The sequence below is a fragment of the Giraffa tippelskirchi genome, chromosome 3 (genome assembly GCF_054371585.1).
Source record: "Giraffa tippelskirchi isolate mGirTip1 chromosome 3, T2T-mGirTip1v1.2.pri, whole genome shotgun sequence".
NCBI classification, from domain to species: Eukaryota; Metazoa; Chordata; class Mammalia; order Artiodactyla; family Giraffidae; genus Giraffa; species Giraffa tippelskirchi.
In genome coordinates, this window is record NC_137277.1 from 23,686,289 (window position 1) to 23,711,506 (window position 25,218).

General features: G+C 36.2%; 1 protein-coding gene and 1 non-coding gene across 8 annotated transcripts in view; both read left to right on the plus strand.

Annotated features, from left to right (window-relative positions):
* The window catches only part of NPEPPS (aminopeptidase puromycin sensitive), a 136,092-nt gene that overhangs the window by 95,341 nt on the left and 15,533 nt on the right, over nt 1–25,218 (plus strand). For all 7 annotated transcript variants that reach the window (XM_081582336.1, XM_081582332.1, XM_081582335.1 and 4 more), the window contains 12 exons: nt 2,590–2,711; nt 10,564–10,671; nt 11,868–12,068; nt 12,525–12,621; nt 12,737–12,770; nt 13,607–13,721; nt 15,923–16,087; nt 16,939–17,043; nt 17,452–17,512; nt 18,939–19,048; nt 21,650–21,713; nt 23,784–23,923. In XM_081582336.1, coding sequence (XP_081438462.1) covers nt 2,590–2,711; nt 10,564–10,671; nt 11,868–12,068; nt 12,525–12,621; nt 12,737–12,770; nt 13,607–13,721; nt 15,923–16,087; nt 16,939–17,043; nt 17,452–17,512; nt 18,939–19,048; nt 21,650–21,713; nt 23,784–23,923 — 1,322 coding nt within the window. The remainder of the gene's footprint in view (nt 1–2,589; nt 2,712–10,563; nt 10,672–11,867; nt 12,069–12,524; nt 12,622–12,736; nt 12,771–13,606; nt 13,722–15,922; nt 16,088–16,938; nt 17,044–17,451; nt 17,513–18,938; nt 19,049–21,649; nt 21,714–23,783; nt 23,924–25,218) is intronic.
* Nucleotides 982–1,086, plus strand: LOC145543875 (U6 spliceosomal RNA). The gene has a single exon (XR_014081121.1). It is a non-coding gene; the product is annotated as a U6 spliceosomal RNA (small nuclear RNA).

Below are 25,218 nucleotides of genomic sequence, written 5' to 3' on the forward strand. Positions count from 1 at the left end.
TAGTGTCAGTCAGAATTGTTTCAGATTCTTTTACTATTTTTATATTTACTGTCCCAGTAATCTATCATTCTCTTCTTTTTTAAAAAATTTATTGACCCCTTCAGACTGAATGTCCGATTTAAAGAAAAAATACTATCACAAATGTCTATTCAGTGGACCTTCAATTGAGTTGTTTGGTTTTATTTTCCTAGCATGATTCAGAATGTGGCACTTTCTTTAGTTGTGACTTTGCTGCCAACATCTGAAATTTTTACTTGAAATTACTTTCAGAACCAGTTTGAGGCATATAAGGAAATTAGCTTAATTACTTAATAGGCACATTTAGTGTTTTGTCTAGAAATAGATTGCAATTTGTTATTCACATAATCTGCAGACTTGAACCCTTTATGACTTGGACCTTTCCAAAAAGCAAATTCAGTTTTGGAAGGTGAAGATTTGACTTTGTGAACATCCAAAAGGATATGTCAGAAAGTCAAGAACATTTTGAAAAATGTCAGTGTCATTGCTCTGCAAGCATTCCAAAATGTCAGTTTGAAACATTAGGATATAAAAGTTTTGATATAAGTGGCTAATTACTTTATGGTCCTACTATATCTCTGATTTGTTAGATTCCCATGCTCTGGATTCTTTTATTAATAGGCATTTTTAAAGGGATCAATTACAAAGTCAACATTTTGGGGGTTTTTTGTGACTGGATTTATAAAATGTAGAATGGGATTATTGTTTTGTCATGCATCTGAATTTAGTAGATGACACTAGATAATAGTGATAAGGTTTTTTCTGTTATGAAAGAAAGTATAGTTGATGCTTGGACAACACAGGTTTGAACTGCATGGGTCCACTTATACCCAGATATTTTTCAGTAGTAAATAGAGTACCACGTAGTCCAAGACTGAGTGAATTTGGAGATGTGGAGGAACTGCAGATATGGAAGGCCCCTATCCCAGTGGTGCCTCTGGAGGCGTTAGCTGCTTTTATTGTGCTTGCTTAGGCTGTGCATATACTAAAATTGGAACAATACAGAGAAGATTAGCATGGCCACTGCACAAGGATGACATGCAAATTTGTGAATCGTTCCATGTTTTTTTTGGGCTACCCAGGTGGCTCAGTGGTAAAGAATCTGCCTACCAAGGCAGGAGACCCAGGGTTCAATCCCTGGGTTGGGAAGATCCCCTGGAGAAGGAAACGGCAACCCACTCCAGTATTCTTGCCTGGGAAATCCCATGGATGGAGGAGCCTGGTGGGCTACAGTCCATGGGGTCGCAAATAGTCAGACACGACTTAGCAACTAAGCACCTATAAATTATAGGTGATTTAACCCCCATATTATTCAAGAGTCAGCTTTATATATATTCGTAAAACCTCTCAGTTCAGGTCAGTTCAGTTCAGTCGCTCAGTCATGTCTGACCCTTTGCGACCCCATGAATCGCAGCACGCCAGGCCTCCCTGTCATCACCAACTCCTGGAGTTTACCCAAACTCATGTCCATCGAGTTGGTGATGCCATCCAGCCATCTCATCCTCTGTTGTCCCCTTCTCCTCCTGCCCCCAGTCCTTCCAAGCATCAGGGTCTTTTCCAATGAGTCAACTGTTCGCATGAGGTGGCCAAAGTATTGGAGTTTCAGCTTCAACATCAATCCTTCCAGTGAACACCCAGGACTGATCTCCTTTAGGATGGACTGGTTGGATGTCCTTGCAGTCCAAGGGACTCTCAAGAGTCTTCTCCAACACCACAATTCAAAAGCATCAATTCTTGTGTGCTCAGCTTTCTTCACAGTCCAACTCTCAGATCCATATTTGACTACTGGAAAAACCGTAGCCTTGACTAGTCGGACCTTTGTTGACAAAGTAATGTTTCTGCTTTTTAAAAGAATGTCTCTCTGTGTATAACTGAGTCACTCCACTGTACAGCTGAGATTGGCACATTGTAAATCAACTATACTTCAATTTAAAAAAACCTCCTATTTTATCTAAATTGATTTTGCTCTTAACAATAGAATATATATTCAGGTTGTATTTTTATTTGCATTTAATAATTATTGGTTTAAATTTATTTCTTTAATATTCTTAGATTTCAGGAAAGGATCAATCTATATGGCATAATTGGCAGAGAGCATGAATTTTGGATTAAGCAGACCTAAGTTTTTAATCTCATTCTTGCTACTTACTAATTGTGTGACCTTGGGCAAGTTATTTAACTTTTCAGGGTTAGTTTCTGCATCTCACAAAATGGAGACAATGCCTACCCAACTAAATATTTTTGAAGCACTAGTGCATAATAGCCAGTCATACATTTAATATATTTATTTCTTTTTCTGCTTTTCATGTGTTGGTAATTTGAAACTCGTTGGTAAAATTAAAGAACTTTCTTAGCAGTCACTCTAAACATGACTTTAAGGTTTCCTTTAGGATTAGTTTGCTATTTACTTTAGTAAATACTATATTCTCTACATTGCCAAAAGGAGTGTTTGGGAAAGGAAGGAATGATTTGAACATTGTCAATAGCTATGAATTAATGCTTAATGACATACTTCTGATAACTTGTACTTAATATCTCCATGAAAGTGTTTTCATTTATCTTCAATCACAGGTACAGGAACCTTAAAGATAGATTTTGTTGGAGAACTGAATGATAAAATGAAAGGTTTCTATAGAAGTAAATATACTACCCCTTCTGGAGAGGTGCGCTATGCTGCTGTCACCCAGTTTGAGGTATGGTATTCTTTAAAGTATGGGCTTCCCAGGTGGTGCTAGTGGTAAAGAGTCTGCCTACCAATGCAGGAGACGTAAGAGATGCTGGTTCAATCCCTGGGTTGAAAAGATCCCGTAGAGGAGGAAATGGCAACCCACTCCAGTATTCTTGTCTGGAGAATCCCATGGACAGAGGAGCCTGGCGGGCTATGGTCCATGGGGTTGCGAAGAGTTGGACATGACTGATGTGACTTAGCATGCATGCATTCTTTAAAATATTATGATCTTGGGACTTCTCTTGTGGACCTGTGGTTAAGAATCTGCCTGCCAGAGGCTTCCCTGGTGACTCAGTGGTAAAGAATCCATCTGCTGGTGGAGGAGACATGGGTTCTATTCCTGATCTGGGAAGATTCCACATGCTGTGGAACAACTGAGCCCATGCGCCACAACTATTGAGCCTGTGCTTTAGAGCCCAGGAGCCGCAACTACTGAGCTTACCTGCCACAACTACTGAAGCCTGTGCACCCTAGAGCCTGCACATCACATCAAAGAGTAGTCCCCGCTTGCCACAACTAGAGAAGGGTCCACGCAGCAACAAAAACAAAGCACAACCAAAAAAATAATGAAATAAAATTATTTTTTAAAAACAGAAAGAAAGGATCTGCCTGCCAATGCAGGGGACATGGGCTTGGTCCCTGGTCCAGGTGCTAAGATTCCGCATGCTGCAGGGCAACAAAGTCCATATGCCACAGCTACTGAGCTAGCACCCTAGAGCCCATGCTCTGCAGTAACAGAAGCCGTGGCAGTGAGCAGCTTGCACACCATAACCAGAGAGTAGCCCCCGTTTGCCACAAGTAGAGAAAGCCCACATCAGCAATGAAGAGCCCATGTGCCACAACAAAGACCCAGGGCAGCTGAAAAAAAATCATGATCTTCAGTAAGACATTCTGACAAAGGTCTGTTCTCTTATTCACCCAATTATTTGAGGCTAGATGCCTGTAACCATAATTGTATTAATGATTTTGAAACTTTTATTCTATATTCAGTTATCTCTATTATACAGGGGAGTGAATTAGGGATGTGGTCTGGGGAATGATATTTTTATAATAGTATCAATATTAATTTAGTAGGAAAAGCCACAGGTACAAAGTATAAAAGCAATCCAGGTGTTGAAGTTTTGTTACCTGTATGTATGCATATATAGCTATATACAGATATATATGGAATTTATATATACATGTATATATCTAAATATAATTTTGTTACCTGTGTGTATGTGTGTATATGTGAGAATGTGATTCCAGTGCTTATCTCTAGCCCTTTTGAGCACTTCTTCATCTTGGAATGATTTGTTGGAGTGTGTCTCCAAATGATTTTTAAAGGGAGAGTATGTAGGTGGTATACTTCCTGAATTTTAGGATATCAGAAAATCTTTCATTTGCCTTTATATACAACCAGTTTTACTGAACATATAAAAGATTTGTTGGGGGGAGGGGAAGAAAAAAAAAGCAGCCCCCTGACATCAGAAGTTGTCCTAGCACTGAAGCTAATACGTGTTGTTTTCCTGTTGGATGTAAACAGAGTGCCAACCTCAGACAAGGTTACTTCTTTGACACCATGATAAGGTGAGACCAAACAAGGACCCTTCATAATTTCCTCCAAGCACAGACAAAAACAAGGTCATTTGCTCATCACAAAAGACAAACAACTCCCTTTCTTGGTTAAAATGAGTGACTGCTGCTTTTTTACCAAATGCAGTCTTAGGTTTGCTGTAGTTTGCCCTCTTTATATTAACAGAAAAGATAATACTCACTGATAAAATTGCCTTCACTTTCTAACAGCACTCAACTTAGAATTCTTTCTTCCTTAAATCATCTCCAAATCATTCAGGCAAATTCCAAATCACATAATAGTTTCTTACATTTTAACTGAGACACCCCATGGTTTCTTTTGAGTGAGTTTTTCCCTTAAGCCCAACTTCTTCAATAAGAGTGATACAATTGGCTTATAGTTTTTCTCCTCCAGAGGTGCATAAATGTTGGTCCATAGACCACCCTGGTGGTCCAGTGGCTAAGACACTGAGCTCCCAATGCATGGGGCCTAGGTTTGATTCTTGGTTAGGAAACTAGATCCTGTGTGCTGCAACTGAAGATCTCGCATGCCACAACAAAGACCTGGCACAGCCAAATAAATAAATATTAAAGAAACCCAACATAGTTCAGGTTAATATGAAAAATTTTCTTAATGTATAAAAACTTTGCTTCATTGTAGCTCCTGACTCCTTCGTGCTATTATTGTTATAAAAATTTGATCTTTATATAGTATTAATACATCTAAGCCTGTCAATCATTTTCTAATTATTACCTTATACAATTGCCTTTTAAAGACAGAGTTAAAGACAAAACAGAAAAGAATTACAAATAAAAGTGTTTATGGGAATTCCCTGGTAGGCTAGTGGTTAGGACTTTCCACTACAGGGAGCTGGTCAGGGTTCGATCCCTTGTTGGGGACCTAAAATCCTGTAAGCTGTGTGGTGCAGCCAAAAATGAAAAACAGACAACACCCAAATAAAAATATTTATGCTGTCTTTATAATTCCTATGTGTTCCCCTTCATGGTGTTCTTCATTTCTTTGTATGGATTTGAGTTACCGTTTACTGTATTTCACTTCAGCTTACAGGACTCCTTTCAGTATTTCTTATAAGGCAGGTCTGCTAATGATAATTCTCTGTCTTTTGGCACAGCCTAATAAATAAATAAAAATAAATATTAAAAAATATGTTCTAAAGTCTTTTACATCTCATTTTGTCAAATGGGAGGAGTCAGACTAAAATGTATCTTCTCCCTTTGTAGAGTAACACATTTTAAAATTTTGCTTGATTTTCTTTGTGATTGCTTGTTAAATTATTTCTTCATACCTAAAAATTTTTACTAGGTGTTCACTTTTCATTAACTTTTAATAATTGGTGATCCCTACTCATATTCAGATTTAGATCTTTTGTCAGTGTAGCAGTATTGTCTTTGAATATTGCATCTTCATTATGTTTCTGTTCTGATCTCTTCTTCAGGAACATCATTTAATAATAGATTTAGCTCTAGTGTCTATCCCCTAAATGTACCTTTGATTGCTTTTATCACCTTGTCCTTTTTTTTTTTGCTTAATATACACATTATTGAAGCATAGTTGACTTACAGTGTTCCAGGTGCACAGCAAGGTGATTCAGCTATGCATATATTATTTTTGAAATTATTTTCCATTATAGTTTATGATAAGATATTGACTATAGTTCCCTGTGCTATACAGTAAACCTTTGTTGCTTATTTCATCTTCCTAATTAGAAATCTAGCATTCTGTTCATACTAAGTCAAAGAAGTGGAATCAAAATATCATAAATTTTTAGTTAGGCAAAAATTCATAAGTTTTCTAAAATATATATATCATACATATTATTTGTGTATCTGTATAATAAGCTTTTCTACTATGCTTGATAAAGGCTTGAGAAAGAACATTAAAAAAAAGAAAAAGGTGGAGAAATTGGAAAACAAACTAAATGAAATGGGAGGACTGAATATGAAATAGAAAAAGTGAAACAAACTAGATAAGAGTAAAAGGTCACCATATAGTCCAGTTGTTTTTAAACATAACTGCTCATTAGAAACATACCTGGAGCTCTGGAGGAAAAAATGCAATACCTGGGCATTTGTGTTTTTCAAAAAATTTCAAGATAATTCTGATAAGCATCTGGATTTTAAAAAGTGATTACAGATTTTTCTGTTAAATTGTAGTTTTGTTTGGTGACATAGAGTTCTATTAATTTTCTGTTGACCAGTCATGATACAGTGGGATAAAGTGAGTAATAGTTACATAATCACCATAATAAAAGGTGTTTAACAGTTTTCCCAATCAATAGCCAGACAAAAAATAAAAGATAATTATAATTTTAAGCTGTATTAGGAACATGATTAACTTAACAATATAAAATAGTTCCATACAATTTGGGGGGGTCAAGCAGAGTGATGTAAGTGGAAGTACATATGTGCACATGCTTTCATCTGCCCAGCCAGTGTGTGTCTTTTGGTTGGTGCATTTAATCCATTTACATTTAAGGTAATTATCAGTATGTATGATCCTATTACCATTTTCTTAATTGCTTTGGGTTTATTTTTTGAAGGTCTTTTCCTTGTGTTTCCTTCTTAAAGTTCCTTTAGCATTTGTTGTATACCTGGTTTGGTGGTGCTGAATTCTCTTAACTTTTGCTTGTCTGGAAAGCTTTTGATTTCTCCATCAAATCTGAAGGAGAGTCTTTCTGGGTGTTTTTGGTTGTAGGTTCTTCCCTTTCATCACTTAAAATATATCATGCTGTTCACTTCTGTCTTGTAGAGTTTCTGTTGAGAAATCAGCTGATAGCCTGATGGGAGTTCCCTTTTATGTTACTTGTTGTTTTTCCCTTGTTGCTTTGAATATTTTGGCTGTCTTTAATTTTTGTCAGTTTGATCACTGTGTGTCTTGGTGTGTTCCTCCTTGGGTTTATCCTTCCGGCGACCCTCCGGCGACCCTCCGTGCTGCCTGGACTTGGTTAACTGTTTCCTTTCCCATGTTAGGGAAATTTTCAGCTACTACTTCTTCAGATATTTTCTCAGGTCCTTTTTCTCTCCCTCCTCCTTCTGGGACCCCTATAATGTGAATGTTGGTGAATTCAATGTTGTCCCAGAGGTCTCTTAGGCTGTCTTCATTTCTTTTCATCCTTTTTTCTATCTTCTGTTCTGCGGCAGTGATTTCCACCATTCTGTCTGCCAGGTCATTTATCTCTTCTTTTGCCTCAGTTATTCTGCTCTTGATTCCTTCTAGTATATTATTCATCTGTTTTTTAGTTCTTGTAGGTCTTTGATAAACATTTCTTGCATCTTCATTGTTTTCACGAGATCCTGGATCATCCTCATTATCGTTATTCTGAATCCTTTTTCTGGAAGGTTGCCTATCTCCACTTCATTTAGTTGTTTTTCTGGGGTTTTATCCTGTCCCTTCATCTGTGACATAACTTCCTGCTTTTTCATGGAGATTAACTTTCTGTTTGGTTATGGTTTTTGTCTTAGCTGCTGTGGGACTGTGCTTCTTCTTGCTTCTTTGATCTGGCCTCTGATGGAGGAGGCCTAAGAGGCTTGTGTAAGCTTCCTGATGGGAGGGACTGGCAGTGAGAAAAACTGGGTCTTGCTCTGGTGGGCAGGGCCTTGCTCAGTAAAGCTTTAATCCAATCATCTGCTGACGGGTGTGGTTGCACTCCCTCCCTGGTAGTTGTTTGCCCTATGGTAGGGTTAGTGGCAAACTCCAAGAGGGTTTACTATGCCAAAGGGGGCCTTCCTGGCCTGATGCTGCCAATGCCTCTGTCCCTGTGGTGAGCCTGTCAACCCATGCCTCCACAGGAGACCTTCCAACACTAGCAGGTAGTTGTGATTTAGTCTCCTGTGGGGTCACTGCTCCTTTCCTCTGGGTCTTGGTGCGTGCAAGATTTTGTGCCCTCCAAGACTGGAGTCTCTGTTTCCTCTAGTCCTGTGGAAGTCCTGTAATCAAATCCCACTGACCTTCAAGGCCAGATTTCCTGGGGATTCCCAGTCCCTTTGTCCAATACCCAGGCTGGGAAGCCTTACTTGGGGTTCAGAACCTTCACCATAGTGCAAGAACTTCTTTGGTATTATTGTTCTCCAGTTTGTGGGTCACCCACAACTAGATACAACTAGAGAGAAGCCCACCCACTACACCATAATATCCTGTGTGCAGCAACTAAGGCCCAATGGAGCCAGATAGATAAATATATTAAAAAAGAAAATAGAAACTTAGATCTTACTATCTGTGTCATTCATTAAATCTCCTCTAGTATAAATTCATTTATTTAGTGCTGCCACTAATTTGAATTTTTCTGTGTATTTTTTTCCTTATAGTCTACTTAATTTTTCAAACATCTTATTTACTGTTTAGTAGAATTCATAATTTATTTAATTTCTTTGACAGTGCAGTCAAACATGTCACATTTTTCCTTCGAGAAATCTTTTTTAAAAAATATTTTATTTATTGGCTGTGCTGGGTCTTCATTGCTGTGCAGGCTTTTCTCTAGTTGTGGTCAGCATGGGCTACTCTCTAGTTGTGGTATGCAGGCATTGCCATGGCTTCTCTTGTTGCAGAGCACAGGCTCTAAGGCACATGGGCCTCAGTAGTTGCAGCATGTGGGCTCAGTAGTTGCGGCTCCTGCGCTCTAGAGCACAGGCTCCGTAGCTGTGGCACAGGGGGCTTGTTGCTCCATGGCACTTGGAATCTTCTCAGATCAGGGATCAAACCCATGTCTCCTGCATTGGCAGGCAAATTCTTTACCACTGAGCCACCAAGGAAGCCCCAAGAAATCCTTTTTCAGAAGTATATGTTTCCCTGGCAGGCCAGTGGTTTAAATTCCACACTTCCACTGCTGGGGGCATGAGTTTGATCCCTGATGGGGAACTAAGATCCCACAAGCTGTTCAGGCAAAAAAAAAGAAACAAACAAAAAATAAGCAACAGTTAGAACTGAACGTGAAACAACGGACTGGTTCAAAATTGGGAAAGGAGTACGTCAAGGCTGTATATTGTCACCCTGCTTATTTAACTTATACGCAGAGTATATCATGCAAAATGCTGGGCTTGATGAAGCACAAGCTGAAATCCAGATTGCCGGAAGAAATATCAATAACCTCAGGTGTGGAGAGGACACCACCCTAATGGCAGAAATTGAAAAGGAACTAAAGAGCCTCTTGATAAAGGTGAAAGAGGAGAGTGAGAAAGCTGGCTTAAAACTGAACATTCAAAAAACTAAGATCATGGCATCTGATCCCATCACTTCATGGCAAATATATGGGGAAACAATGGAAACAGTGACAGACTTTATTTTCTTGGGCTCCAAAATCACTGCAGACAGTGACTGCGGCCATGAAATTAAAAGACGCTTGCTCCATGGAGAAAAAGCTATGACAAACCTAGACAGTGTATTAAAAAGCAGAGACATCACTTTGCTGACAAAGGTCCATATAGAGTTGGACCGTGAAGAAGGCTGAGCACCGAAGAATTGTTGCTTTTGAACTGTGGTGCTAGAGAAGACTCTTTTGAGAGTTCCTTGGCCAGCAAGGAGATCAAATCAGTCAATCCTAAAGGAAAATCAACCCTGAATATTCACTGGAAGGACTGATAATAAAGCTCCAATACTTTGGCCACCTGATGGGAAGAGCCAACTCATCAGGGAAAAGATCCTGTTGCTGGGAAAGACTGAAGGCAGGAGGAGAAGGGGGCAACAGAGGATGAAATGATTAGATGGCATTATCGATTCACTGGACATGAGTTAGAGCAAACTCTGGGAGATAGTGAAAGACAGGGAAGCCTGGTGTGCTGCAGTCCATTGGATCACAGAGAGTCAGACGCGACTGAGGTGCTCAACAGCAACAACAACAATATGCTTTCTCTACCTCTGCATATTTTGTTTGTTCTTTTTAAGATACAGAATCCTGTCAGCGGTTCTATTTCTATTTTATTAAAGATTCTTCCTTTTATAACTGATATCCTGCTGACCACTAAATCTTATTTTGCGTTAAAGTTTATTACTCTTTTTTATGTTTACAGAAAGAATGAGATCTCTTTAAATAAGTCAAATGCTGGCAGTTTTATGTGTTGTATATGAAAGTGCTACCTTGTATTTTCTTTGTAATCAGTGCCTAGCTTATTGCCTAGCACTGAGTCAAAAATAAATATTTGAAAATGTGAATGAATAAATGATAGAAAGAAAGAAATGGTTGTTACTTCATGAAATAGTCCGGTAGGTTCATTCAGTGATAGTTCATATTTCATATTCTTTTTTTAAGGCTACTGATGCCCGGAGAGCTTTTCCTTGCTGGGATGAACCTGCCATCAAAGCAACTTTTGATATTTCATTGGTTGTTCCTAAAGACAGAGTAGCTTTATCAAACATGGTATGTATGTGTTAGTGAGTATTCTTGTATTTTGAATAAGCATTTAGCATATTTTGTTTGCTGATTAGATGGGATAGCATGGAACTACCTAGTCACCCAGCACAGTACTTGACACATAACGGGAGCACAAATGTTAGTGTTCTTAGTTTCTTGTAAGCCCTCTTTTTTTTTTATTGCCTTATTTGGGGAGTTTTCCCGCATCCTGGAAGAAATTCCTTGTAAGCTATGTTAACAAGATTACCTGCTTCCTTTGATTTGGAAATCTAAGTAAAAAATGAACTTAATAACTGTTACCTGAGAGAAAAAGAATCTGATATTCTTACTAAACGCCAAAAGTTATAGCCACGTAATGAAGTGTATTTAGGTTTTAACTGATTGTGTTCTTGGATATGCTTCCTTCACTGATGTCATTGAATGTCATTCATAATAGAATAAGCATTTACTACTTGCAATGTGTTGTCTAAGACTGCCTTATTTAAGACATAGAGTAGCGGTAGACTATAATAGGAGTCTAGGGAACTTGGAAACACCTGCTGGACCTGAAATAACTGGTTTTTGCTTCCTTTATTAGTGGAGAGAATTCTGTAGATTCTCTTCTTAAAGATGCTCTTCTCAAACATTCTTAGTTCTTGAATAAGTCTCACTTGGAAGAAAAAATAGCAAGAACTTGAGGAAACTGAGAGCCTGAATAGGAAAAAAGAGGGAAATTAGGGAACTCTAAAAGTAAACGAGATTTGTCACAAATTTGTTTAGAGCCAACCTTCATACAGATTATGCTCTAAATCTAGAAGTCTATGCCCTTTGAAATGTCCAGTTTCACAACTACATTTTATTTTCATTACTATTTGTTGTCTTCTATCCTTCTTTCACTTGAAAAGTATTAACGTCTTAAAACATCACAATACCTGTCTGTTATGTTAATAGGTATTCAAGAAAAGTTGCTTCTTTTACCTTACAAATCCTTGATAGTTTTAACACTGCAGCTCCAACTTCTTAGTGTGTATGCTTCATCAGTTCACTTTCTTTCTTAACAGGAAAAGTCTTGAGAGTGTAATAGTACTGGGTAAATTAGAATAGAGAAGTAAGCAGTGCTGGAAAGGGGGAAGAAAAGGCTACAAAGCCTACAGTTTTGGGGTAGTGTTTGCTCTAAGGTATTTAATGTAAAAATGTTAAATTTTCCTTTTTTTTTTTTCAAGAATGTAATTGATCGGAAACCATACCCTGATGATGAAAATGTAGTGGAAGTGAAGTTTGCTCGCACACCTGTCATGTCTACATATCTGGTGGCATTTGTTGTGGGTGAATATGACTTTGTAGAAACAAGGTCAAAAGATGGTGTGTGTGTCCGTGTTTACACCCCTGTTGGCAAAGCAGAGCAAGGAAAATTTGCGTTAGAGGTAAATGTACTTGAAGAGGATTGTTCCAACAGTCCATAACTCCAGGTTGGGGAATTTACATTTCTGATCAATTATTAGTACAATTATTTATAATCTAATCTGAAATATCTTGTGCTACTTTGGTTTTACTTTTAATAGAATCTTGGAACTAGCAACTTTGGTGTTGTATTAACATTTTGAAAGATAATGATTAAGAGAATATTAGAATGGAATTTATTAACGTAGAGAGTGGGTGGGAACATATGTAATTGTACTTTTTCATACTGAGTTATAAACAGATTAAAGTTTGGCTGACATATACAAAGCTTAGGGCCAAAGCAGTCTCTGGAGGTGGGGTCCCCCAGGGTTGGTTTCTTGTAACTTGAGATATTTGGCTTGCAACTGGATTCCTTTGTGGATTTCTGTAGGAATGGCAATAGGATTTATCAGATGGTTCTTTTGTTTATACTTTTATAGGTTGCTGCTAAAACTCTGCCTTTTTATAAGGACTACTTCAATGTTCCTTATCCTCTACCTAAAATTGATCTCATTGCTATTGCAGACTTTGCAGCTGGTAAAGTAAATTTCATTTTATTGATAAATTGTAATAACTTTTATTTTGAATTTTATGATTTTTCAAGAAGCAGCATGTATAAATATCAATAAATGTTTATATTTATTTTATGAAGGTGCCATGGAGAACTGGGGCCTTGTTACTTATAGGTATGTTAATGATGTATTACCCTGCCTGTCTTTTAAATCACTGATTTCATGAGTGCTTCACTCCTAATCACAGTTCAGTAGCTTCTGCTTTATGATCTGCCATAAATATTCCTACCTTCCCCCATTTCCTTGAACATTTCAAGAATGCTACTCTCTGAGAGTGTAAGATTTTAAAGTGAGCATCTGGCATTAGTAGCATTTGTAGATGTATTTTTGGCTGAGTTTCTCATTTCAGTGCCTTCTCTTCCTCCTGGTAGTTACATAGTTATATATCCAGCTTGAAGAACTTCCCCTGATTTAATGTCTCCTAGCCAAATTCTTACATGTCTGTCACCACAATACAAACATGTGGGTTGTATAATTTTAAAAGCAGTGTCTGTAAACAAGTTTTGGCCTTCTACTTTCAATTGCCTTCTTCGATGAGCTAAGTTTTGGACACTCTGTTCAGTGTTCTTTTTGGGACTGTGGAATGCATCTTCCCCCAGCTTGCCACTTCTCTGCTTTTAATGGAAGAACTGTCTTCTCTTTCTGCCTAGCATAGTAATCCCTAATCCTTTAGATAGTTTTTCTAAAATTTCAGGCAGCTATCCTATAAACAAACAGATAATTTAACTTGTGTCATATCTTTGATCTTCTTTTGTATGAATTCAATTGGAGTAGTCTTTAATCTTCCCAGAACTTTTTCTATCCTGTGTATTCTGAGGAAATGTTTTCTTGACATCTTTAAAGCCTAACTTGACCATCTTATTTACTGTTTGAATCTCCCTCCCCGACTTCTGCATGCCTGCTTTTATTGAAATACTTTTATTTAAAAAAAAAATTTTTTTTAAACACAGGGAGACTGCATTGCTTATTGATCCAAAAAACTCCTGTTCTTCATCACGCCAGTGGGTTGCTCTGGTTGTGGGACATGAACTCGCCCATCAATGGTTTGGAAATCTTGTTACTATGGTATTTAATATTTTTAAGTGCTCAAATATATTTTTTTCCTGCTACACCTTATGTTGGCTAAATAGTATTTCAGGTTTGGCTGGCACATTGTACCAAAAAATGTTTTTTGATAGAAAAACTTTATTTTGAAAAGTTTTTATCAGGATATCCATGTTAATTAAGAACATATAGGTAATCTTTATTCAACAGAAAATACTACCTAAACTGTTCTAAATACTGCCTGCAAATGGGGCAGGTCATGATATTAATTTGGGTGAAAGGAAGAGATTCCACTTGGATAGACAATTTCCATGCAGTGAGATTCAGACTAACTGAAGTTTCTTGTGTCATGTGTCACTAGCTGTAAAGTAACCTGATGAATAGCAAACTATCTTTAATAAGGTTGAAATGTTTTTAAGGGTCATTTTCTTCATTGCCTAAAATTTTAAGTTGAAATTTGATAGAAATGGAGGCAAAGAAACTACAGAATAACTGAAGTATATTAAAATTTCCAGCTGTGCTATTGAAGTCCTTGTTTATTATAATGTTTGTAGTGAATGATCTCTGTCCTCTAGTCTTGACCTTTCCCTTTTACTCTAAATGAGTACTATCTATAGCAACCAACTGTGTTAGAGCTTGGGAGCACAGCTTTTAATAAGTGAACTAGAAGTACCTCTGCAAAGAAAGAACTGGAGATTGTGGAGCCAGCCAAATTCCCTGATGGCATTTTAGGCTGCCAAAGAGCAGAGCCCAACTTGGATGTTAGTTGAGACCACATGTCACAGAAATAAGCAAGAAAGAAAAACATTTAGCAACTCTTAAATGTCTGAGTTTGAGCAAACTCCAGGAGATAGTGCAGGACAGGGAAGCCTGGAGTGCTGCTGTTCATGGGGTCACAAAGAGTCGGACATGACTTAGTGACCGAAACAGCAATGTGTCTGAAAGAGTTCCTAAAGAAAGTCAGCCCTTGAAAGTAAATCCTTTCCTTTTTGCTTTGGTTGTTTAAAATTTTGCTTAAGGGTTAAAAGAAAAAAAAAAAAGAAAATACTTTTACATGAAATTAAGTATGCTAGTACCTGTGTTCAAATATGTCAGAAATGTTCCTTTCTCCTAATGCAGCAAGTTTGTTGCTACTAAACAATTTTTTTTGCTCTGTTGAGCAGATTTTATTTTTTATGATTTTATTTTTAAACTTCCAGTAATAAATTTTAGTAGGGGAAATGTGTGCATTCTCATGATGCTTTTAAACAACTTTTTGTTGTATTTGAGTAACTTCTAGTTATTGGATGTCAGTTTTTTCATTAACTTTAATATAGGGGTTTAGAGAGAGTTGGAAAATTACTAGCTTTGTACCAGCTTATCCCAGTGGAGTCTGTTAGTTAAATAAGTACACAAAGCATGTAGACAGATAGCCATTTATCGCTTTATTGAAAACATTTGATCTTTTCAGAATTTTAAAATACCCTTTTGTTTTTCACCATTGCATTTGTCTTTTATCTTGAATTCATATAGTATTGCTTTTTAAATAAGAGATTTAATCAACTTTAGTGAAAATTAGATTGAAATCTCTTTCTAGAAAGTTTATTTCTATTTTAAAAAGTTGATTTTGTCTGTGACCCATTATATTCTTTGTCCACTCCACTATTAATTCTTATTATTAACAAATGAGAATTTTATATTCTATAAATGTTTAAATACCAGTTGTATTTAAACTTACTGCTATGACATTTTGTTAATTTCATGTAATTCTTGTATAAGCTATACCACTTTTCTGTTTATCTAGAAAGTTTAACTTGTCACTCAGCAATGATTTTTTTTCCTGTCATTATGGAGATAGTTCCCAGTTTTCCTTGTTTGGTCCTAATAACTTTCTGGTTTCTTAAAGAGAGTTGTTTATTAAACTAAATTTTATATGACAGTGTAGCTCTTGCACACATTTATGCACTCTCTTCCCATTTTCCATCCTGAGGGTGTTTTTCATCCCCCTTCTTCCTCCTTTTCTACCTTTAGTTACTTAGCAGTGGTGATAATGCTAGTGTCACCAGTTGGCCGTTCTTGGCAATTCTTTTGTTCATAGATGTGAGTTATTTACTAAATGTTTTGAATTGAATTTTAGTTCATTAAGAGTTTTAGAGTATAATGGAAGGGACATAAGAGTTTTTTTTATTAATGGAGTGACAAGCATCTTCTTTTCTTTACATATTTCCATCTTCTGTTTTTAGGAATGGTGGACTCATCTTTGGTTAAATGAAGGCTTTGCATCATGGATTGAGTATCTGTGTGTAGACCACTGCTTCCCAGAGTATGATATCTGGACTCAGTTTGTTTCTGCTGATTATACACGAGCTCAGGAGCTTGACGCCTTAGATAACAGCCATCCCATTGAAGTGAGACGTAATTTTCAGTCATTGGCCTTTGCTTTTACTTTCAATGAAATATGTAGTTTTTTTAAATAGAAATACTTGGGACTCTGAAAAGAAAATTGCATGAGTGATGTCACTTACTTTTGTAGTTTATATTTCCATCTTGAAACTGCAGGCAGATTCTTTATCGAGTGAGCTACAAAGGAAATCCCCTTGAAACTCAACAAAGTTCTAGTTCTATTTAATTTGAAACATCTATATCTTTGTAGAGGCAAGTTTTCTGTATCCATAAACATTCACTGAATAGATTTTTATTGAAGAGTAATGGGGGAACCATACCTGTTGGGTAATATTATGATTCTGTTGTTTCAAAGAAAATTCTAAACATACTCTTTGTTGTTGTCATTGCTTTATATATATTTTAATTCTTTTGACTTAATCTGTCCTATTTAAGCTAGTTTATATGTATAAATTTTGCCTCCAAAGAGCTAGACTTATAGTCTACTTTGACATATTTAACCTGGGTCCTGTGTAGCTGTTAGCCATTACAATAAGTGCAAGAAGTCAAATGTTTTTCATTTCTCCCTTCCTTACCTTCACCTCCCTATCTCCAAAGAGATCCACAGTGACTTGCCTCCCAACAAAGCAGTGTCAAGACTGGAACCCAGGCCCTAAAGAGATGATGGGGATCGTGTTATGTGTTCTGTTTTATTAGTATTAGTTATTACACCCTTTTAAACAATTACACAGTATGAGTCACCTAAAGGCAAAAGTATCTTATGAGTTAGAAGAGTTTTCCTAGAAAGCTTTTTATGTAATTCAGTATTACAGTCTGTCTGCTTCCTGTTTTAACCTTGAATCACACTGTCTGCCAGGTCAGTGTAGGCCATCCTTCTGAAGTTGATGAGATATTTGATGCAATATCATACAGCAAAGGTGCATCCGTCATCCGAATGCTACATGACTACATTGGAGATAAGGTAAAAAAATTAATTAATTAAATTCTTTTATGGTGATCCCACAGAGTTTTACATGAAAAAGAAAAGTTTGATTTTATTTAGGTTAAGTTCCTAAGTAATTTTTCTAGAATCTATAAGAATATTACTCTGGCTTGTCTTTATTTCTTTTTATGTTGACTGTTTTGGTCTCCTAAATGAATGATGTTGCAAATATATTTTGGGGGTTGGTGGAAGTCTGGTATAAAACTTAAAAGCAAAAGTTGAAGGCAAAGCATATGCATTCTTAAACAAAAAGCAATAGACATTACTGTGTTTTAGTAAATCTAATAAGTACCTTTGAGAAGATTAGTTTTTGAGTACTCTGTAGTCAAAATAGACTATAATTCTGAGTTCTGACTCTCCTGGATTTTAAAAATTGTGTTTTCTCAGGACTTTAAAAAAGGAATGAACATGTATTTAACCAAGTTCCAACAAAAGAATGCTGCCACAGGTAATTTTTAATAACTTGTGATAGAAATGGAGAGAATGTTGGCACATTATCCAGAGTACGATTTTTTATTTTTTTCTAAATACTCGATTTTCCATGTGATGGATAGGAAATAAAGTCGACTTTTTTGAAGATATATTACATCATAGATCGGTATGAATAAGGACCTATTATCCTTTTGGTCAACCTCCGGTAGTCTGCTTTCCACAGCTCAATGTTTTGTCCCTTTACAGAGTCTGAAAAGTTCTGTTTACTTTACCATACCTTGTTCTTTTTTGGTGATTTGTGGGTTTTGTTGCCCTTAATTGACCATTGGCCATTAAAATAGCTGCAGATTAACCATTTGTAGGAGTTGAACTTGTGGAACTGCAGATTTTCATTGAAGTTAAGTTCTTAAAATTTTATGATAATCTATGATTTATTAGATACTAGAGTCAAAAGGAAGACTAAAGATATACTAGTTGATTGATTATGTAACTGAGTTCCTTAATGAACAAAAATAGTTTAAAAAGCAAGAAGATTTGTGTAATGTCATTAGTGTTTAATAGAATCCCCAACCAGGAATTTAATAGATCGCCGATCAGGGATCGAACCCAGGCTCACAGCAGTGAAAGCGCAGAGTCCTAACCACTGGACTGCCAGGGAATTCCCCTGTACTTTCCTTTTTGTACATATAGTCTGTCTATTTGGAATGTTCCTTTCTCCCCTGTCTAATGAGCAACTCCTCTTCAAGATTCAGAATAAAAATTATGTCTTGTGAAACCTTTATTCTTTGGATTTTTCTTTAAGGGCTTTTTCCTCTGTTCATTCCTCTGTTATAGTTATGCTACATTGTATGGTTGTTTTGCTTATTCAGCCACCAGAGTTGTTTGACCCTATGGACTTTACTTCAGCCTCATAAGCATTGAGTATTTTTTAACTTCTGTTAGTTGAATGGGTATAATGGTTTTAATTTTGTGAATGATCATTTTTGTAGTGTTCTTGAATATGTTTCCATTTGTTTGTTCCTGTTTCTTGTTTGAACTCACCTGTTTGTCTTGTAGTATTTTAATAACTTGAGATAGAAATGGAGAGAATGTTGGCACATTATTCAGAGTACAATATTTTATTTTTTTCTAAATACTTGATTTTCCATGTAGTGTTCTTGAATATGTTTCCATTTGTTTGTCCCTGTTTCTTGTTTGAACTCACCTGTTTGTATTTTGTTTATAATTTGTAATTTTTTAATAAATTGGAACAATTTGTAATATAGTTCACTTAATGGCAAGGCAAGGGTAACATTAATTTGGTCCACTGTTTGTTTCCTGAACCTGAAAAAAACACAAAATTGGTCAGTGATACAGTTTCGAGTTACATAAAATTTCTTGTTTGTTTGCAAAAATAAAAATGTAAACATTTGAGATTTTCATTGTTTGTATTTATCTTCTAGAGGATCTCTGGGAAAGTTTAGAAAATGCTAGTGGTAAACCTATAGCAGCTGTGATGAATACCTGGACCAAACAAATGGGATTCCCTCTCATTTATGTAGAAGCAGAACAGGTAAATTTATACAAAGTTCTTCAATTTGTCTGATATTATATTAAATTAAATTCAATCAGTGTTACAAATTTGCCTTTCTGTACTTTAAGTTTTCTAGGTAAGATGTAAACCAGCCCTTATGCTCTTTTCTCAATGATTTATTATCTCTATACCCAAAAGTTTGCCCCATTAAAAAGATCTTTAATCTTTAAAATTATACATGAGTACGGTAGAAAACAAAATATTGTCTGCCCTTACTGTCCTCGAGGAAAACACTGTAACATCGTTGATATAATTCTAAAATCACCAAAGGAGATTTATTCTAAGGATGCAAAGTTGGTTTAATGTTAAACAAATTAATCAAGGTATTGACTCATAGTTACTACATTAACAGAATCAAATTAGAAGAACCATATGCATTACTAGATGTATAAAAAACATTTGATAAAATTCAACACCCATTTATAATATCATTCTTCAAAATTAGTTTTTAATGTTGGATGGCAGTGTGATTTTGATTAGAATTGCATTCATATTAGTTGAACTGTTATCTGAATTCAGACAGGTGTAGTTCAAAATGAGTTGTCCTCCAGAAGGATTGAAAATTACACATCATCCTATAATGCACACCAGAAAGTTTGTCTTAATTTAATTGTATGAAATTGTGAAATCTCTCTTAAATTTCTTTGCCATGGTTTTATGAGCTGCATAGAGAATTAATTCTATTCATTTTTAGGGAGGAAGATTCATAGCTTTTTTTTTGGTATGTGTTTGTCCTTGTGGTTCTACATTGTCCCTAAAGATGATATTTTACAAAGCCTTATCATTGTGGTAGTTAGTAAATTTGCTTTTCTGTAATTTAAGAATCTAGGTGACATTTAAATCAGCCCTGTACTCTCAGAATGCACCCAAGTGCTTGCAAGTTAACCTTTTAGAGACACATATTAACCTTAAATATGACTGTATTTTATAATAAAGTATACACATTGGAGGACCTCTCAGATGGGCTGCAAGCATTTGAAAACGCAATTTAGGTAATACAGTTAATCCTACTTGGTGGGAAAAGATATCTAAAACTTTAGTGAGCTACCGTTGTGACCATTCTGTTTCTTTCTAGTCTTCTTTCTCCACTTTGGACTAGTCTGTTATAGGAGATGACTTGATCAAACTTGACATTGACACTTGATACAGATTGACAGATGGTTTTCATTTTACCTGACTGTTTAAAGAATAATATATAAAGATGATTGTTGCTTTCACTTCTGGGAATTTCTATCCCTCAAAAACGGTCAATACCTCAAAATTATTAAACTATTTAATGATTATATATAAAGCAAACTAAGGCCATAATTTTTTCAAGTAGAGTATAGTTTTAAGAGCATAATAATGTATCAGAAGAGAGGATACTAATACCCCACTTCCTCCCAATGTTATTGAGACTCAAGGAACTTAAAACATCAAACTACTTTCAAGATCTTACTTTTTTTGCACTTTTTTGGTCTACAAGCATAGCCAAATTCATCCTCCTTTTTACATTACAATAAAATGCATGCCTATGACTCAGTTCTTTTACAAATAGGAGAGCTCTGCAACATAGCATCTTGATTATGATCTGTCTCTCACCTTATAGTCCCTAAATTTAAATATTTTTGCTTTATTTCTCAATCTATTTAAAAGTTACCTGGTAACTTTTTCAAGGAAATCTGTGTGATACATAACTCATCAGTGATGTAGTAGTTCCTTTAGTAGTTCCTTTATGGCATTGAAGTGGCCATTGCTTACCCACTCAGATTTTTTAAGTTTTCAGTTCTGTCTCTTATAGTCAGTTGATCCCTTTATAAAGGTCACTGACCCAATTTTTCGTTTGCTTTAGGTGATCTTAAATCTGTTATAGCTTGTGTTATTTAAAATGTTCTAGAGTATAGTAACAAACAATAACTAAACAAAAGATTGAGTATTGTTGAAGTATTTTTTTTTTTTAATGTACTTGCCTTTATTGCTTCTGATTTTTTAGTTTGTTGCAGTCTCTCCCCCTGACTTTTTTGTGTTTCATTACAAAGCTCATCCTTTGAAACAGGGTGTGTTCTGCTTTCATGTTTGTCATTCTTTTTTTTTACCCAAACTTGAAACTTTTTATTTTGTGTCGGGTAAAGCCAATTAACAATGTTGTGGTGGTTTCAGATGAATAGCTGAAGGGACTCAGCCATCCATATACATGTATCCATTCTAAATGACTTTGAATATTGAATACACATGCTAATTTAATGTTGCCACTTTTTGGAAATGGAAAAGACTAAACACATAACCCTCCTCTATAAAAGTTAACTATGTATCCCTTTTGAAACATTGAAGTTCTTATCTAGATATATCTCTGTTCTCATGGGCAATATTACACAGTACCTGGCCTTTTATTTTTAGAGTGTTGTTATTTTGAGGCCTTAATGAGAAATAGTGAGTTTTATTCCATTCTGTAGTATCATCATGTTTATCACCATTGCATTTTGTGTATTCAGGAGCCATTTGGCTGTACTGGTTTCACCTCGGCTTTGTCACAGAAATGTCTCTCCCAAGAACAAAAAGTGTTAATGCTACTACCATCTTTGTTTTGTTTTGCTTCTTTAGGTGGAAGATGACAGATTACTGAGGTTGTCCCAGAAAAAGTTCTGTGCCAGTGGACCATATGTTGGTAAGCAAATGGCTATACATGGGAGCTAATCAGTGAATTTGGATACTATACCAGTAGTGTTCAAACTAATAATAAATAATTATCCATGTAAAAATAATAGAATTAAATAGAAACAAGGAAATGGTAATAGAATAAAAATGATAGGGGAGGAAAAGGAAGTTCATGGGGTATTTGTAGTATTCTATGTCTCTCTGTGTTATTGGAGGCTATAATGAATGAATAAGCATATGAACATCAAGAAGTGATGTCTCTAGCCAGAATCCCTGAAAGAAAACTTGGTATGCAATTTTGTAGTAAGTCTTATGCACTTGTGTACTAAGTACATTTGGTATACTTGTGTACCGAGTGTATACACAGTGACTTTTTTTAAAAAAATTCTTGGTCATAGTAAGTAGCTAAGCAAATAAAGCCCAATGATTATTTAGATTTATTTTGTACCAGTCATTGTGGTGCTGCTGCTGCTAAGTCACGTCAGTCGTGTCCGACTCTGTGCAACCACATAGACGGCAGCCCACCAGGCTCATCTGTCCCTGGGATTCTCCAGGCAAGAATACTGGAGTGGGTTGTCAATTCCTTCTCCAGTGCATGAAAGTGAAAATTGAAAGTGAAGTCGCTCAGTCGGGTTCAGCTCTTCGTGACCCCATGGACTGTAGCCTACCAGGCTCCTCTGTCCATGGGGTTTCCCAGGCAAGAGTACTGGAGTGGGTTGCCATTGCCTTCTCCGGTCATTGTGCTAATAAGCACTATAACTGGCCCTTATTTTATACTCTTAGTAACCCTACAAAGTGGGTCATATTATTTCTGTTTTACAAATGAGGGAGCTGAGGCATAGCTAGGTAAGTTAAATTGTCCAGGATCACCTATATAATGAGTTTTAGAGTAGGAATTCAAATGAAATAGTTGCATTATACAAGTTTATACTCTTAACTACCACTCAGCTGTGCTTTTTCAAATATTTCTACATGACATTAGACTCTTGTACCCAGGGAATTAAAGATAAATTGAAAAATTAAGAAGTATTTTTCTGCACCTTTCTCACTTCCTTTAAAATAGTTCTCAACAGGGAGAGGTAAATCAGAACCACCAGTGCCTTTTCATGTTCGACCCACCAGATGATGGTGCATTCTGCCAGGGTTAAGTGGTACAGCCTTCAACTCTTAGCCTTCCCAGCACTGAGAATTACTCTCATAATAAATGTGTCTGACAAGTCAGAACGACAGGTTTATTATCTAAATAAATATTGTCGCAGTTGCTATTTACCACATATACCTGCAATCTGCATTGTATGACTAACAGGTTTTGTGGGTTTTTCTAATACTCTGTGACCACTGTAGGCTATATTAAAACCTGAATTATCCTAGTGTCAGGAGAGAATTTTCATTTGTGGTTTAGCCTGATAGCATAAAGCTATTTAAGTGATTAAGATAGTTCCATGAATGTACTGGGCAATGACTTTCTTTTGTTTGGCATCTTAATGCAAAATCTGTTTTGCTAACACTTGAGAGAGTGTATGTATTTGTCTTACAAAACCTTTGGCTTTTAGCTATGACTCCTCAGTGATGGAATCTTAACAGCTCCCAAGGTGTATCCATCCTATCACAGTGTCTTAGCAGTATATATACCTATGAAGGACTGCACTTTAGAATTTGTTTTTAAGTGCTGTGTGAGAGCTTTAACCCACTCGAAATGTCTTTTATCATTAAAATCATAATCTCTGTTGCTGCAATCCGTAGGGTCACAAAGACTAAGCAGACTAAGCGTGATATTGCTCTGAAAAGGGAAAAACAACAAAATCATTACAACCAAATCATTGTATTTGTGATTCTACACAAATACAGATTCTGTTGTTCTCTTTTTTTATAGGCTGTTGTGATTTAGTTAGTAAGTTCTTTCTTCCTTTATTATTATTCAGGTTACCTAGAAGAGTTCACGTATCATTAAAAAGGAGCTGTTGGCTTAACAGATTCAAGCCCATAAATGGGACACCAGTCCTCTCTCTCTACCTTACTTTCCATTTCTTCCAATGAAAAATTATTTTCAAGTTTTCTGTTTGTTATTCTCTTGCTTAAGGAGAAGACTGTCCCCAATGGATGGTTCCTATCACAATCTCTACTAGTGAAGATCCCAACCATGCCAAAATGAAGATTCTGATGGACAAGCCAGAGATGAATATAGTTTTAAAAGATGTCAAACCAGACCAGTGGGTGAAGGTGAGTCCAGAAAGGCCATAGCCATTTTTATCTTAACTAAATTGATTTATTTCTTTCATTTCCTGTATGCATTTTATGGCTGGCTCTAAATTCTACTGATTCATTTTGGTCTAGAACTTGCAAAGAAAAAGACATTTCTAAACTTTCTTATGTGAAATTTAGTATTGTCTAGCTATTTGCCTTTATGTCAGGTAAGGGAGTGGTCAGTAAACAGTTACAAAGGGATAGGATTAAAGAGGAAAAAAAGAGTAGTCTCTGTGTAAAGTCACATTAACCAAAACATTTGTAGTCTTGCAGCTTCAAACTGCCCTGTCATTGTAGTGACATGTTAACTTCAGTGATATGTTGTCATCATGTGTGTACAACTATAATCAAGTTAGATCAGACATAATAATCAGTTTGTGTCACTCAAATGGGAAGTTCCTTTTAGCTGGTGTTTTAAAGTCATTTCACAAAAATAACAGTAAATATTATTTTTCATTATTCTGTACTCTACCTTTCATAATGAAAATAGCTGCGACAAATTTTTCTCCCAGTTATAGGTTCCTGATAGGAATTATGGGCTTCCCAGGTGGCTCAGTGAGTAAAGGATCCACCTGCAATACAGGAGATGCAGGAGACACAGGTTCGATCCCTGGGTCGGGAAGATCCCCTGGAGGAGGGCATGGCAATGCACTCTAGTATTCTTGCCTGGAGAATCTCATGCACAGAGGAGCCTGGCAGACTATTGTCCATTGAGTCAAAAAGAGTTGGACACGACTGAAGCGACTAAACATGCACACATGCAATAGAATTATATATTGTCTCAGACTTTCATGCTTGCAGAACTATTTCTCACTCTATTTTAAATATATTTAAAAATATTCTCAGTGGACTACTATATTGCCATTTGAAATTATAACCTGGAGCATATGTACCAGTATGAAATTTTTCGTGTAAGAAAAAAGTACACTATGGTTATAATTAGGTAAATAAAGGTATTATTCATATAGTAAAAGATATAGGGAATCAAAACAATTACTGTATTAGAAATATGAGGTGATTTTTAAATATATATAAATATTATAAAAAATATTTTTGAGTGTTGGCAAATAATGCTTTGGTCACTAAGTTGTGTCTGACTCTTGCTACCATGGAATTTCCCAGGCAAGGATACTGGAGTGGGTTGCAATTTCCTCCTCCAGGGGATCTTCCTGACCCAGGGATCAAACACTAGTTTCCTACATCACAGGCAATCTCCTGAATTGCAAGCAGACTCTTTACTGGCTGAGCATAGAAAATAATGATAGTCAATG